We start from the raw sequence: 13,943 nt of genomic DNA on the forward strand, positions 1-13,943 counted from the left end.
ACTTTGGGTTTTAGGTTGATTTCGCTGAATTGTGAATTAATTTAGTATAGGACGCAATTCTGTAATCATTTTCGTTAATGTCGGAGATTTGTTTTTGTAATATCTACTGAAAGACTGAATCGGGTCTTTGGTCTTTTCACTGCCTGTATATACAGTAGAGACGTAACGGGAGTACATTTTTACCTCTATCTATCAATCAATCTATCTATCTGTCTAGCTATCTGTATATATAGATAGATAGATCGATGGATAGATAGGTATATCTCGATCTATCTTGGAAGGTCATGAGTTCAAATCCCATCGCTGCCACTGTTGGGTCCTTGAGCAAGGCCCTTAACCCTCCATGCTCAGATGTATAAATGAGATAAATGTCTGCCAAATGCCATAAATGTGAAACATTTTATAAATTTGCATCACCTGGTTACTTCTTTACAAATCGCGTCATAACATTTCCTTACATCCCTGCCTATATGTAGATCCCACAGGTGTCAGTAGCCCATATGAGCTGATGATAGGCTGTGACTTCGCCTGGTTGTTAGATGATAATAAGACTAATTGGTGTGTTGTGAGGACTGGGAAGCCGACAGCACCACCCCGCTGTCCCCGGCTCGTTTATTGGACGTGAGGTGTGTTCGAGTGATCCATCGCAGCTGCGCTCGATTAACACTGCCTGCCTTGGTGATCAGCTTTACTGCGGCTGCCTGAAAGGCTCAGTAACACGGCAGCTTGTTTAATACGCGGCTTTACCGGGACTCGGAAACACGGGGGGCGGAAAAAATCAGCCCGAAGAGGCAGGTCGGTACCGTGTCGGCACTCAAGGATGGCTTCAGGGGAGCTTTACGAGGTACTGTTTACTCCTCTTATTCAGATGTGTGAAATTCTTTCAAATTGACGAATGGAGGAATTAGGAAGTAAGGGGAGGTGCGTGGACGGAAAAGAAGAAGAAGAAGAAGAAGAGAGAAAAAAAAGCCCCGACGTTCTCACTCAGCCCTTTAACGGGTGAAAGTGAGCGACCCTACATGTGACACCAGGTCCACATGAAGCCTTGGGTTCTTCTCTAACCTTTCCGCTTCACACGGGTGAACCAAGCTTGTCTGCTGAACTGAAATAACCCAACACCTCCAGGAGCTGTCTGGAGATTTAAACTCCCGCATGTCGGCTTTTAAAGTCGGTAGAAAGTGCAATGACTGATGAAGTGCGCATTGATTACAAATAGTATATAGGCTATCTAAAATATATAAATAAATCTTGTTTATAACAGCACAGGAGTTTTTAAATAATAATAATAATAATAATAATAATAATAATAATAATAATAATAATAATAATCTACATCATGTTGTTGGGGTTTTTTTTTTAAGTGTCGGAAATCCAGATGTTGTCGTGTTGAATAGTTTGTACAGATGTAGTAAGGGACTGTGAAGCTTTTTTGACACACGGTCACGTCACGGCGTGTCAAGTCACGTCGTTTTCTAATTAATCCGAAAAAACGAACTGGTCGTGAGGGATGAAGGGGGGGTCGGGGGACGTCGGCGTGGGGTTCAAGCCGGTGTTTTTGCGGGGGGTTTTTGCGGTGTTTGTCAGGACTTTAAAGCATGACTTGGTGGAATGGAAAGAGATGTCATGGCGTCCGTGTTTCGGTTTCTTTTCAGGACATGATGATTATGTTGTAAAACGAGTCGCTTATCACTGCAGCAAATGACTGATAAATAAAAATAAAAATAAAAACTTGTGGAAGAGAGGAAACACGCGGCTGATGTTTTTACCCCTGTGATGTTGCTTGGGGGGCATTTAGGATGCCCCATTGTTTCTTCTGGGGGAGAGAAATCCTGAAAAGATATGTATTTGTGTTTGCTTTAATTGTGTGTGTGTGTGTGTGTGTGTGTGTGTGTGTTGACACGTCACATGCAGTCCACCTTGTGCATGCATTATGTATTATTTATCTATATACCTGTTTATTCATTTATTCTCAGGTGTTTATTTTCCCACGTGGTATTTATTTCATGATTCATTTATTCCCCCCCCCCCCCCTTCCATTATCCCCCCACATGATTAACCTAATTTATTTTCAAGTTATTCCACCCCCCACCCCCCTTCCTACACACACACACACACACACACACACACACACACACACACACACTTGCTTTTCTCACACGAGTCATTTCTTTTCACGTTTCTTCACGTTTTTTCTTTCGCTTTTTGGACATTTGGTTTGATTGCTCACGTGATCACGTGTAATCCACATGATGTCTGATGATTTTTATGTAAATTTACAGCTGCACCTTCAGGATGCATGATAAGATGATGAAATGTAGTTTCCACTTGTGAGGTGTGTGGGATTTATTTATTTATTTATTTATTTATTTATTTATTTGATCTCTTGGAAATTAAGACACCCTCAAAAAAAAAAAAAAAACCCTAATTGGACGAACACGATTTAATCGATGGCAGGATGTCCATCCCATAAATATGTATAGCCCCATCTCATAAAATACTGATTCATGCAGTAAGATGTACTTGAGTTGGTCCGACTTAATCTGATCAGATACGGTTTCAATGAAACGGTTACATTTATCATGTGATTTTTCCTTTAATGTTTGTCGAACTCAAACTAAAACATTTAATTACAAAATAAATTATTAGGTAGAAACCCGTCTAATTGTATTTCACCTATACACTGTAGAGACAGAACTTAGGTTCAGATGTTTTTTATTTAAAAGCACATAAAAACAAGTATCGATCAGGTGAATAGCAATACACTGAAGGGCCTGGATCATTTTTTTTTTTTAGTGTACATAAGCTCCTGAAAAGTTCTTCAGCTCGTCTCACTGGGGAAACTTCGTACACGGGGTTCTCCTACACTGTAGAAAGTAAGTTTCAAAAGTCTATCAAAACCTTTAATGGTTCGTATTGGTTGGTTGATTGATTGATTGATTGATTGATTGATTGATTTTTTATGGAACCGTTTTCATCCACTAAAAAGATCCAGGATTATTTATTTATTTATTTATTCATTTATTTATTTATTTGTGACACGCTGAAAGTTTGGAAATCTCCTCGGTTCATGATTCACTCGTCGGGAGCAGATGATTAAAATGTCCTGATGTATTATATCACACGGTCTCTAGACCAGATTGTGGACTTTGTTTCTCCTAAATGTTAGAAGTGGTCACGAGCTGAACAGAATAAAAAAGAATGGTGAATGTTGGTGACGTTTCGTTGGTTTGTTGTTGGATATTCAAACCGAGATTTATCTTCTGGTGATCATATAAATAAATCAGATAAGGCAGTGATGTTATTTGAAAGGACAGTTTATTTGTTTTGGTTGTTTTGGTGAGAATGAACTCGTCCTGGCTTGCATATAGACACCGATATGAACGCTTGGGCCTCGGTTCGAATATTTCACCAACATCATAAGTATATACATATATACACGTATGTATAATCCTTCTCCTCTTGCAGAAGTGCAGAATTTAGTCTAGAGTGTAGAGCTGTCATATATTCACGTACGATTTTTTTTTTTTATCATTACGGACTGAATTATATATGTATTTATAAAATTTCACTTTGAAGGTTAGCCACCACGTGCTGTAAAATCAGCATCATACATCCGTGTTAATGAGAAGACTGAGAGGGTGGCATTGAATTCTTTATATTTGAGGTTAAGGTTAAGATCAAGGGATTCTTTTAGGAATAATTCATATCCTCTTGATGTTTTCAGCATGGTTCCTGTAAGCATTTCTACCCCTAAATCATCCAGGAACCTTTTTTTTTTTGATCGTTTGTGTGGTAGTGTACGATGAGCATCCTCTCGGTTATTGATGGCTGGAAAAAAAGCTCATTTAAATGTCCTGATTTATTGTACGTTACAGTCCGTAGCGTTCGTGGCCTCTTTTTTCCTTGAAAATATGATCCGTCTTGAACGGAATAGACTTCAGTGAAACCAGAACTATGAATATTAAATGCATTTTCTTGGTCGCTGTATCAAGATACGTCACAAAAGGATGCTGAGCAGATATTTATTTAAATATCTCACGCTTTTTCTTTGGCGGGTACGCGATTCCTGTGAGCGATTTTGAACAGTAAGGTATTAGATGAAACATATATTGGTCTTTTTAAGCTTTATATTGGTTAAAATCTTCTAAAATATACCGTTAAGCAAGACACTACAGGTAGGAATGACCATTTTGCCACCTATAACATGTCTCCTCTTAAACTGTAGTAATAAAATATCTAAACTCGACGGTAGTATGTTTATTCCACCATTTTTCTCGCGTACATTCGGAATCACCGAATTATCTAAAGCGACAGAGGAACCGCGAGGAAGGCGTTTAGCCCCGCCCACTTCAAATTCACGTCGCGTCAAGTAACACTGCGATGCTTGTTTCCTGACGTGTCGATTTAAACGTCTCATTAGGACATACGTACGTATCGGTTGCCTTTTAAATCTTTTAAACCACAAATCTCAGTTTCTGCATTCGCGCTCAGGAATTTCCCAAAATGGTGATCGTCTTTAGATTTCTGACCAATTTTAGACTGAGAAATGGTCATTTTCTTCAACAGATGACATTCCAACAAACCGTTCTGTGAACCGTTCTCTGATGAGTGTGTTCACATGGTGTGAAATGAGCATTTTAATTACAAGATCATCCCAAGACTGGATTTCTGGATTTGGACAGTATGCAAGTGTACACGTATTTAAGTAGATGAAGCCTCGTTTGCATAAAGAAATGCAACTTTTTGACAAAGTTCCAAGAGAAAACGAAACCAAAACAAAACAAAACCTTGTAGGAATTTTATCAATCAGCTAGCATTAGATTCATTGTGATATTTATTTATATTTAAATTTTCCCCTATTCGCCTGTAGTGTCTTAAGCTTGTTAATTCTTTATCTTTAATAAAAAAAAAAATTTTTTTAACAGAAACCAAAGAAAACACGGATATGATTGCAGTTAAGTAGCATACAGAATATGTTTATATAAGATATTTAATTTTAGTTCGGAAATGAGGATTGAGGATCACAAATACACCTTTAAATATAAATGATAAGGCATTGCCATTATTAAAAAGAACATATATCATATATATTTGATTTTCAAGGTGTAAAGATTATGATTTCATTCGAAATTGTACCCTGATATTATAGCTTGCAAGTACCTTTAGGATAAATATTTGAACCTAAATACAGTACACTAATGTCAGAATTGAGCATTTTCACTTTTGATGAATTCGAAATTCCACATTAAAAATGAAGCAAAACAACAACAACAACAACAACAACAAAAAAAACCTTTCAGTTTGCAGGACCAAATATGTAAAACTATGATTAGAATTAAATTCCTCAAAAAATGACCGGAGTACTTTTAAAGTGTAAAAATTTTTTTAAAAAGCTTCACCCTATCGTACCACATTTTCATAGTTTATGCAATAATAAAAATTTTTTTAAAAAAAACAACATTTTATTACTTTACTATGGAAAGATGAACTTGTGAGCACAGGTTTAAAAATCCATCATCTATATTTCACTCTATTTAACTTCTCTGGGTTTTTTTTTTTTTTTCTTCTTCTTCTTCTTTCTATATTTCCAAAACAAAACTATTTTCGGATCTATATTTTTTTTTTTGTCTCCGTCACGTTATACATACGATGCGTCTTTAAAAATGCAAAACGCCTCATCGATCCTTAGCTTTTCTCTCCCGTGAGACATTTTGTTAGCCAGCGCGAGTGCAAATGTCACATCCGTGATGCGGGAATCGCCTCTTTCAAAGCAGGGGACCGAAAGTACGAGCGTGATCGTAATAACGTACTGAAAAGGGGAGGGAAAAGAGACAGAAGTGTACTATAGTAAATGCATTTCAGTACAATTAATACGTGTATATTGATAGTATCTACTGCCCAAATATGGGTTGTTGTTTTTTTTTTGTTGTTGTTGTTTTTAAATAAATAAATAAATAAAATTAATTTTATTTTTCCTAAATAACTTCACAACTTGTACCAACATTCAATTTGCATCTGTGTATATATGTATAGTCTAAATATCGCGGTACGACATTAAACATCAGGCTCATTAACAAAGTCGTAGAAATTCAGGCAAAATTACAACATTTAAAAAAAATAATAATAATTAGCCGTAAGTTATGAGCGTGCCTAGTCACCTCTTACAGCGTCGACACGGTACTGAGAAATCCCCCTCCTGATGATGTATATCGAATCTGCCAGTAAGTTTAAAAAGTATATACAGCCACTTTCAGGTCAGTGTGTCAGTAGATTCCCGTACAAGAGGCTGATACAGATGTTATGCACTTTTCCTCATTAATCCAGCGGGGTGATTTCGAAAACTCGACCTTTCCTTCTACTTCAGCAGTCCTGCCTTAATCGGAAACCAAATGAACCGCTATTATTTATCCAGGCGAAATAAAACCACAAACAATAAAGTACGTCGTGAATATCGTACGTCAGTCGTGCTGATATGATGATAACAAACGAAAGAGCTGAAGTACGATCTGAACAGGGCCTCGCTCCGGATAAGCGTGTCTACCGAATGCCATGAATGTAATACGTCTTGCACATTTTTCAGAATGCCAAGCATTTTATTTATTTTCCTATTTTAAATTCTGGATCCACGCCGTTAATGATGCCGGAGGCGCAGATGTTCGAGTACACTCATAAATCTCAGGCTCATCTCCATAGCTGTGAGAGAGACATATAGGTTTTCATGTAGGAGGTTTCACCTCTTACAGTCACAGAAGTGCTTGGCTTGTGCAGCTGATGAAGCTGTTCGATCTGAATAATTATATAAGTACACTGCACTTACTCCCTGGATAATTCTACATATACTTTATCTTCGGGATGCAACCGAATACGAATGCATTACGCAGAACGAACAGGTAATGTGTTCTAAACACAAACAGTTAGCACAATACTCATTTTGTTGTTGTTGTTGTTGTTGTTGTTCTCGTTGGACGAAGAAAGCAAAGAAAGAACATGTTGTGCTATACAATGCATTTACAGCATCCTTAGTAACTGCCTGTTCAGGGTCACTGTGGTTTGGATTAGATTAGATTAGATTAGGTTCAACTTTATTGTCACTTTGCAGAGTGCAAATACAAACTCAGAGCCAGAATTCTGACCGTGTTAACAGTTCTACCGCGAACATCCCATTTCAGAATCGTCCCCCCTTTGCAGTCGTAATGCGCTCCGGGCACTTTTCTGGGAGGGTTTTCCACTAGATTTGGGGGCGTGGCTGTGGGGATTTGTGTTCGTTTAGCGACAAGAGCATTAGTGAGGTTGAGGTCAGGCGCTGATGATGTTGATGTCGTGGAGGCTCCAGTTCCAGTTCATCCCAAAGGTGTTCAGTAGGGTCGAGGTCAGGGCTCTGTACTTTACACTCGAGTTCCTCCGCTCCAAGCTTGTCTTCAAACCTTGTCTTCATGTTAAATCTATCAATCTATCAACAGCAAAATAAAAAAAAAAAATTGTCAGAAATTAAATTTCGTTACCTCAGATGGGCTAACACGTTTGTTTTTATTATTATTATTATTATTATTATTATTATTATTATTATTCAATGCATATTTTCTTAAAGTGTTCAAGGTTTACAAGGGCTAAATGTCACCTTAATCATGGAATCACATCTATAATTTAAGAAGTTTTCTTCAGAATTAGTGTAGGGAGTTATTTTAAGCGCAGAAGTACAGAACCAGATTGAAAGGAGTTATTGATGAAGTGGGAAATGGGGCATGAGGAAACAGATGAAGGCGATTGGAACAAGATCAAGCTGGCAGATGGAGGGAATAGATTTAGAAATATGCACAGAAACAGAGTGCCAAGAGAGCCAAATGGCGAAGAGATTTAGGTTTACAGCTGCGCCTATTGATAACCGAACGAGCGTAATGAGTGGAGAGTGCGATTACTTTATCCCCGTATCTACGCAAATCTTAAGGTAGGTCTTGGAACGGCTGCCAAGAAGGTAGACGTGTCAGTACGTAGGAGGGGGGAAAAGGAAAGTTGTTATAAAACCTTTCAAAATATTTCAACAACAAATCCTGAAAAGCAGAATGAAAATGAATAGAATTAACTGAAGTATAAAGTTAAATAAATGGCGGTCCTGATAACTCGATAGATCTCTTGTTTTTGCAAAGCCGACCTTACAGTAGTATTAAATTATGGATACTTCCAGTTAATCATGTAGGAGGCAGAGTTGCGCTAGACCGCATACTGAAATAAATCTAAATGTCATCTGCATAATTGTGGAAGTTAAGCCTGTTTTGCTGAAATATCCGACTGTGTTGGAAAATATAGAAGATGAAGTGAAGTGAACTTCTGAGACAGGGGTGGGAGAGGGGTTATGTTTACTCAGAGGTGTTTTTATATATTTATATATAGGGAGAGAGAGATCAATGTCCTTAATCTGTGTTACTCTATGTATTGTTAAAGCTCTGGGTTACTGATCAGAAGGTTGGAGGTTCAAGCCCCGGTGCTGCCAAGCTGCCCTTAACCTTCTCTGCTCCAGGGGCGGTGTATCATGGCTGACCCTGCACTCTGATCCCAACTCCCTGATGTGCTGGGGTATGCGAAGAAAAAAACTAATGTCATTGTGCTGTGACCAATAACGACTCATTATCATCTCAATTTATAGAAGGACGTCGCTTTCATCATGGCACTTTAAAGCTGACTATTTATGTATTTGCAAAATACTATCAAGACCACAGACAAAATGAAGCAGTGGTAGTGAGGAGAATCAAGGGTGGATGGGAACAATGGTGATCAGTGATTAGTCAGTGGGAAAAAAAAACAAAACAGTGGTGATCAGTGACTCGTTTTTGGGAACAGTGCTGATCAGTGATTGGTCATTTGGAACAATGGTGATCAGTGATTGGTTTTGGGGGGAAATGATCAGTGATTGGTCATTGTGAAACATGGTGATCAGTGATTGGTCATTGTGAAACACGGTGATCAGGGATTAGTCATTGTGAAACGTGGTGAACAGTGATTGGTCATTGTGAAACATGGTGATCAGTCATTGGTCATTGTGAAACATGGTGATCAGTCATTGGTCATCGTGAAACACGGTGATCAGGGATTAGTCATTGTGAAACGTGGTGAACAGTGATTGGTCATTGTGAAACATGGTGATCAGTCATTGGTCATCGTGAAACACGGTGATCAGGGATTAGTCATTGTGAAACGTGGTGAACAGTGATTGGTCATTGTGAAACATGGTGATCAGTCATTGGTCATCGTGAAACACGGTGATCAGGGATTAGTCATTGTGAAACATGGTGATCAGTCATTGGTCATTGTGAAACACGGTGACCAGGGATTGGTCATTGTGAAACATGGTGATCAGTGATTGGTCGTTGTGAATCTTGGTGATCAGTGACTGGTCGTTGTGAAACACGGTGATCAGTGTTTGATCGTTGTGAAACACGGTGATCAGTGATTGGTCATTGTGAAACTAGGTGATCAGTGATTGGTCGTTATGAAATTTGTGATCAGTGATCGGTCGTTGTGAAACATGGTGATCAGTGATTGGTCGTTGTGAAACACGGTGATCAGTGATTGGTCGTTGTGAAACACGGTGATCAGTGATCGGTCGTTGTGAAACACGGTGATCAGTGATTGGTCGTTGTAAAACACGGTGATCAGTGATCGGTCGTTGTGAAACTTGGTGATCAGTGATTGGTTTTTGGGAACAATGCTGATCGGTTATTGTTTTTGGGAGTAATGGTGATCAGTCATTGCTTTTTTTGGAAATAATGGTGATTAATGATTGGTTGTTGGGACTATCAGCTCACTAAGTGGAACTCTTTCAGGCTATGCAGCTGTAATGTGAGCTGGAGAGCCTTATCGTGTGTATGAGTCATTATCATCTGCTGAAAAATAGCTAGATTTGTCACTAGGGTATATTTTTTGTTTTAAATGAATTTAAGAGTCTAAATAGTCCCTATATTGCCAACACTGACTTCACCACCGTTTGGAAGTGCAAATTGCGTATGTGCTTTAGATATATAAAATCCTCTGTCTGTCACTTGGCTTATATTCAGTAATACTGAGGAAACGGAAATTGTCTGCATGAACAGTTTGTAGGAATCTAATTGTCAGCAGAGTTATAAACAGTGAAGTAGAGTTTGGCAGAGCAACACACACACGCACCCACACACACACACACACACACACACCAAGGATTCATAAGTAATCACCAGCTGTGCACGGAGTGTTGTAACTATGGAGTTGGCATGGAGTATAGCTAATTAGCATTGGGTAAAACCGTCAGCAGTACTCATGTTGGCAGCCTACGGTCAAGCCAAGAAATAAAAATAAGAAAAAACTGAAATAAATCACCTGTATACGTTCCATGTGTACTCAGGAGGAGACTCGGAGCAAACCCACAGAACACAGAACTGTTAGCCAACACTAGCAGCCCGAGTAAAAATCCACGGTCAGTGAAAGGCCCAGTAACACTGACAGAACACAGCTAATGAGACTCGCTCACCGGCGCAGAGACCGACATGGCGCCAGGCTCACAGAGAGAGGGCTCGTGTGGACTCTGTTTCAGAGCATTTTAGAGACAGCTTTAGCACTTTTAGAGAATTATAATCCAATATAACAAAATAACAAATCCAGGTGAGCAACAATGAAGCGCAAAACCAGACAAAATCGGGGGGAAAACAACAGAAATGTCATTCAGCAGTAACAGTATAGTGAAGTCAGGGAAATTACTTTTTTTTTTTTTTTTTTTTGGGGGGGGGGGGGTCATCCTGGTTTTTTTTTTTTTTTTTGGGGGGGGGGGGGGGGGGGGTATGTAGATAGGCAAGTGCTGAAATGCTTTCACATTGTTGCTACTACAGTCCTTGACATTGATTGAGCTAATGTCGCTAATGTGCTCATGGTATTGGCGGGGGCGACTTTTGTTACATTTTTTGATTGGGGGTCTATGAAGACTTTTGTGAAAATCTCCGCACACTTGGCAGGATGTGGATAGAAAAACAACTGACGCCTCAAAGCAAGAGACCAACCATTCGTCTTGCACAGGATAGAGTTCAGAGACTATGTCTTTTTGGTATTATGAGGGACGTTACGTGGTCTGGCGAGGTCGAGAGTCCAGGTTATTACCGTTCAGATTTGCATTAGTCGATAGTATGATGTACGTATTTCTGTGAAGGGATTTATTTGCAGTAGAGCACCGTTGACTCCGTCGGGTAACCTCTTTCTCACGATGCCGAAACTGGACAGTTCGAAAAGACCAGGATGTTCTTGCCGTACAGGATGTACTCGTTCTGGTTTTTCGCACCATTCCGGGTAAACTCTATGTGTGAAAATCCCAGGAGATCAGAATTTCTGAAATATTCAAACCACCAACAGGCATGCCACGGTCAAAGTCACAGAGATTAATTATTTTCTCCATCCTGATGTTTGATGTGAGTCTTAACTGAAGGTCTTGGCCTGTATCTGCATGATTTTATGGACTGCGCAAATTATACCCACAATACACTCAATAAACTGTATTGTACCATAACTGACAGGGATATCGTCTACTACTCTCGCAGTATTCACTTCCACATTCAGAACTTTTCTTTTTTTTCTACAAGTGAGGACGAAACAAAGCCATTTTGCCCCCATTTTTCTTGAACGTGAGCAGACGGTAATGCTAATGCAGAGTGATTTCTTCGAAAATCATAATGGGGCAGTTTGAAGGTACCTTACTTGAGCAATAATATTGATTTTCGGCGCCTTAACAGCACGCCACTGAGTGGAGTTTTACTGCAAGGAAAGTTCAGCAGTGTAATTCACCCGGTTTGGCTCTCAACGCACATTGGATTTTAAATGAAACGAAGACTGCTAGGTTAAAGTGCAGTTGAAGACGGCAGATGGCAGTTTCAATCACCGGTTATGGTCTGACGAGTGATTCTGAAACTGTACAAAGGACTCTGGAGATCTAGAGCTGGGGTTCATGGGAGCTTCGGGTTGTGCGAGAAGATCCAAAAGTGTGTAGTAATTATGGTTTGTAAAGAACAGGAGGGTGAGTTTGTAATGTAATTGCTCGTACATGATTTATAACCAAGTACTACAGCTGATGGTTTTATCTAAAGCTTCCTTCAGAATTACAGTTGCAATCAGGAGTATTCAGAATCCCCACCCCCCACCCCCACCCCCACCTCCCCAGTGCAAATCAGGTTTATTGTCAAAATGTACAGACTTTCAGATGTTTGCCATGGACAAATCAAATAAAGGCAACTGAAGTAGTTCAACACGACGAAAGCTTCACGTGGTTTTTCCAAATTCAACTGAAAATGCAACTTATAATGATTTCTCCAGTCTCAAAACTATTCAACCCCTTCATGGCGAGCATCTTCAGTACTTAGTAGAGCTCCTTTAGCTGTTATGACCTGCCGCACACGAGATGCAGCGCTTCTGGCAGCGTTCCTGAGGAATCTTCTCCCGTTCCTCATGAGCGATGGCGTCCAGGTCAGTAATTTTCTTGGGATTGCATGCTGCAAGCGCATTCTTCAAATCCCACCAGAGATTTTCTACCGGGTTCGAGTCAGGTGACTGTGACGGCCCTGTAGAATCTTCCAGGACTTCTTCTACAACCGAGCCTTGGTGGAATTTGAGGTATGCTTGGGATCGTCGTCCTGCTGGAAGGACGATGACGCCCGAGCGTCCGCTTCCTCACAGACGGCGTGACGTTTTCTCCTAGGATTTCCTGATATTTCAGTGAATCCATCTCGCCTTCCACACGCTGCAGGTTTCCAGCGCCAGAGCATGCAAAGCAGCCGCAGAGCATAATGAGGATGCAAAGCAGCCCCAGAGTGTATTTTTTTTCTTTTTTCCATTCTTCATCCTCCAGACATACCGCTGATCCATCGTGCTGAAAAGTTCCAGTTTTGTTTCATCGCTCCACAGGACAGAATCCCAAAACTTCTGTGGATTATTTATATGATTTTGAGCGACTTTTCTTCTGCTTTTGGGTCAGTAGCGGTGAACGTCTTGGAGTTCTGGCATGGAGACCTTCTGCGTTTAGTACGTGCCTTACTGCGCTCACCGAGACCTCAGTGTCTGTTACACCGAGTCTCGCCGCAGGCCTTTTGCAGTCACTCGAGGGTTTTTCACAACCTGCCTTCTCACAAATCTGCTCGCAGCCGTCGATAGCTTCCTTTTTCTTCCCCGTCCAGGTATTTCATACATTTTCTTCTACCCCTAGCCAGTTATTTCATGTGTTCCAGCTCAAACACACCTGCTGCAACTAATAAAGCCCTTGATTGATGAAGCGGGTGTGCTCACGACGACATCTGTTTTGTATATCTGTGCTGTCGTGAGGGATTCTATTCACGGGGTTGAATAGTTTTGAAACTGGAGAAATCATTATAAGTTGCATTTTCAGTTGAATTTGGGGAAACCGCTTGAAGCATTTGTTGTGTCGAACTATTTCATTTGCTCTTGTTTGATTTGTTCATGGCAAAATGCACATAACGTGACTTGGACTTATTAGTCTTGACTCGGGACTTAATTTGGACTTATCAGTCTTGACTTGGGTCTTACGATGACTTGGTCCCACTTGTGGTTTGCTGTAACTTCTACCCACTTCAAAATATGGATCACTGAGTATTTGGTGTTGTTTTGTCACTGGTGATCCAGGGCCTTCTACAAATATCGATGGCATTATGAATTCTGCTAAGTCCAAACCCTGGTTTCTTCTGCCAGGAGGTTAAAACTTGACTGTAAATACATCTTTCATCAGCTTGCCATCCTCTACAAGTGTCTCCATCTTTGCTAGACATTACAGGAAGAAAGGCATTAAGTATTAGTAGTGGGGGAATCACTGATATCCGAACTAGTTTTGTACTAGTTAAGAAAATATTTCACGTATAAAGTTGATTAAAAAGGCTACGATTTCTACATTGTCTACAGGCATTCTACACCGTGACCTCATGATCAGA

The 13,943-nt window shown here is 40.0% G+C and overlaps 1 protein-coding gene across 1 annotated transcript in view; it reads left to right on the forward strand.

Annotated features, from left to right (window-relative positions):
- Nucleotides 1-655: 655 nt before the first annotated feature.
- The window catches only part of LOC108264236 (chromodomain Y like 2), a 38,505-nt gene continuing 25,217 nt past the window's right edge, over nt 656-13,943 (forward strand). The window contains exon 1 of the mRNA XM_017465569.3: nt 656-844. Coding sequence (XP_017321058.1) covers nt 821-844 — 24 coding nt within the window. The 5' untranslated portion in view covers nt 656-820. The remainder of the gene's footprint in view (nt 845-13,943) is intronic.

The sequence above is a fragment of the Ictalurus punctatus genome, chromosome 4 (genome assembly GCF_001660625.3).
Source record: "Ictalurus punctatus breed USDA103 chromosome 4, Coco_2.0, whole genome shotgun sequence".
Lineage (NCBI taxonomy): Eukaryota > Metazoa > Chordata > Actinopteri > Siluriformes > Ictaluridae > Ictalurus > Ictalurus punctatus.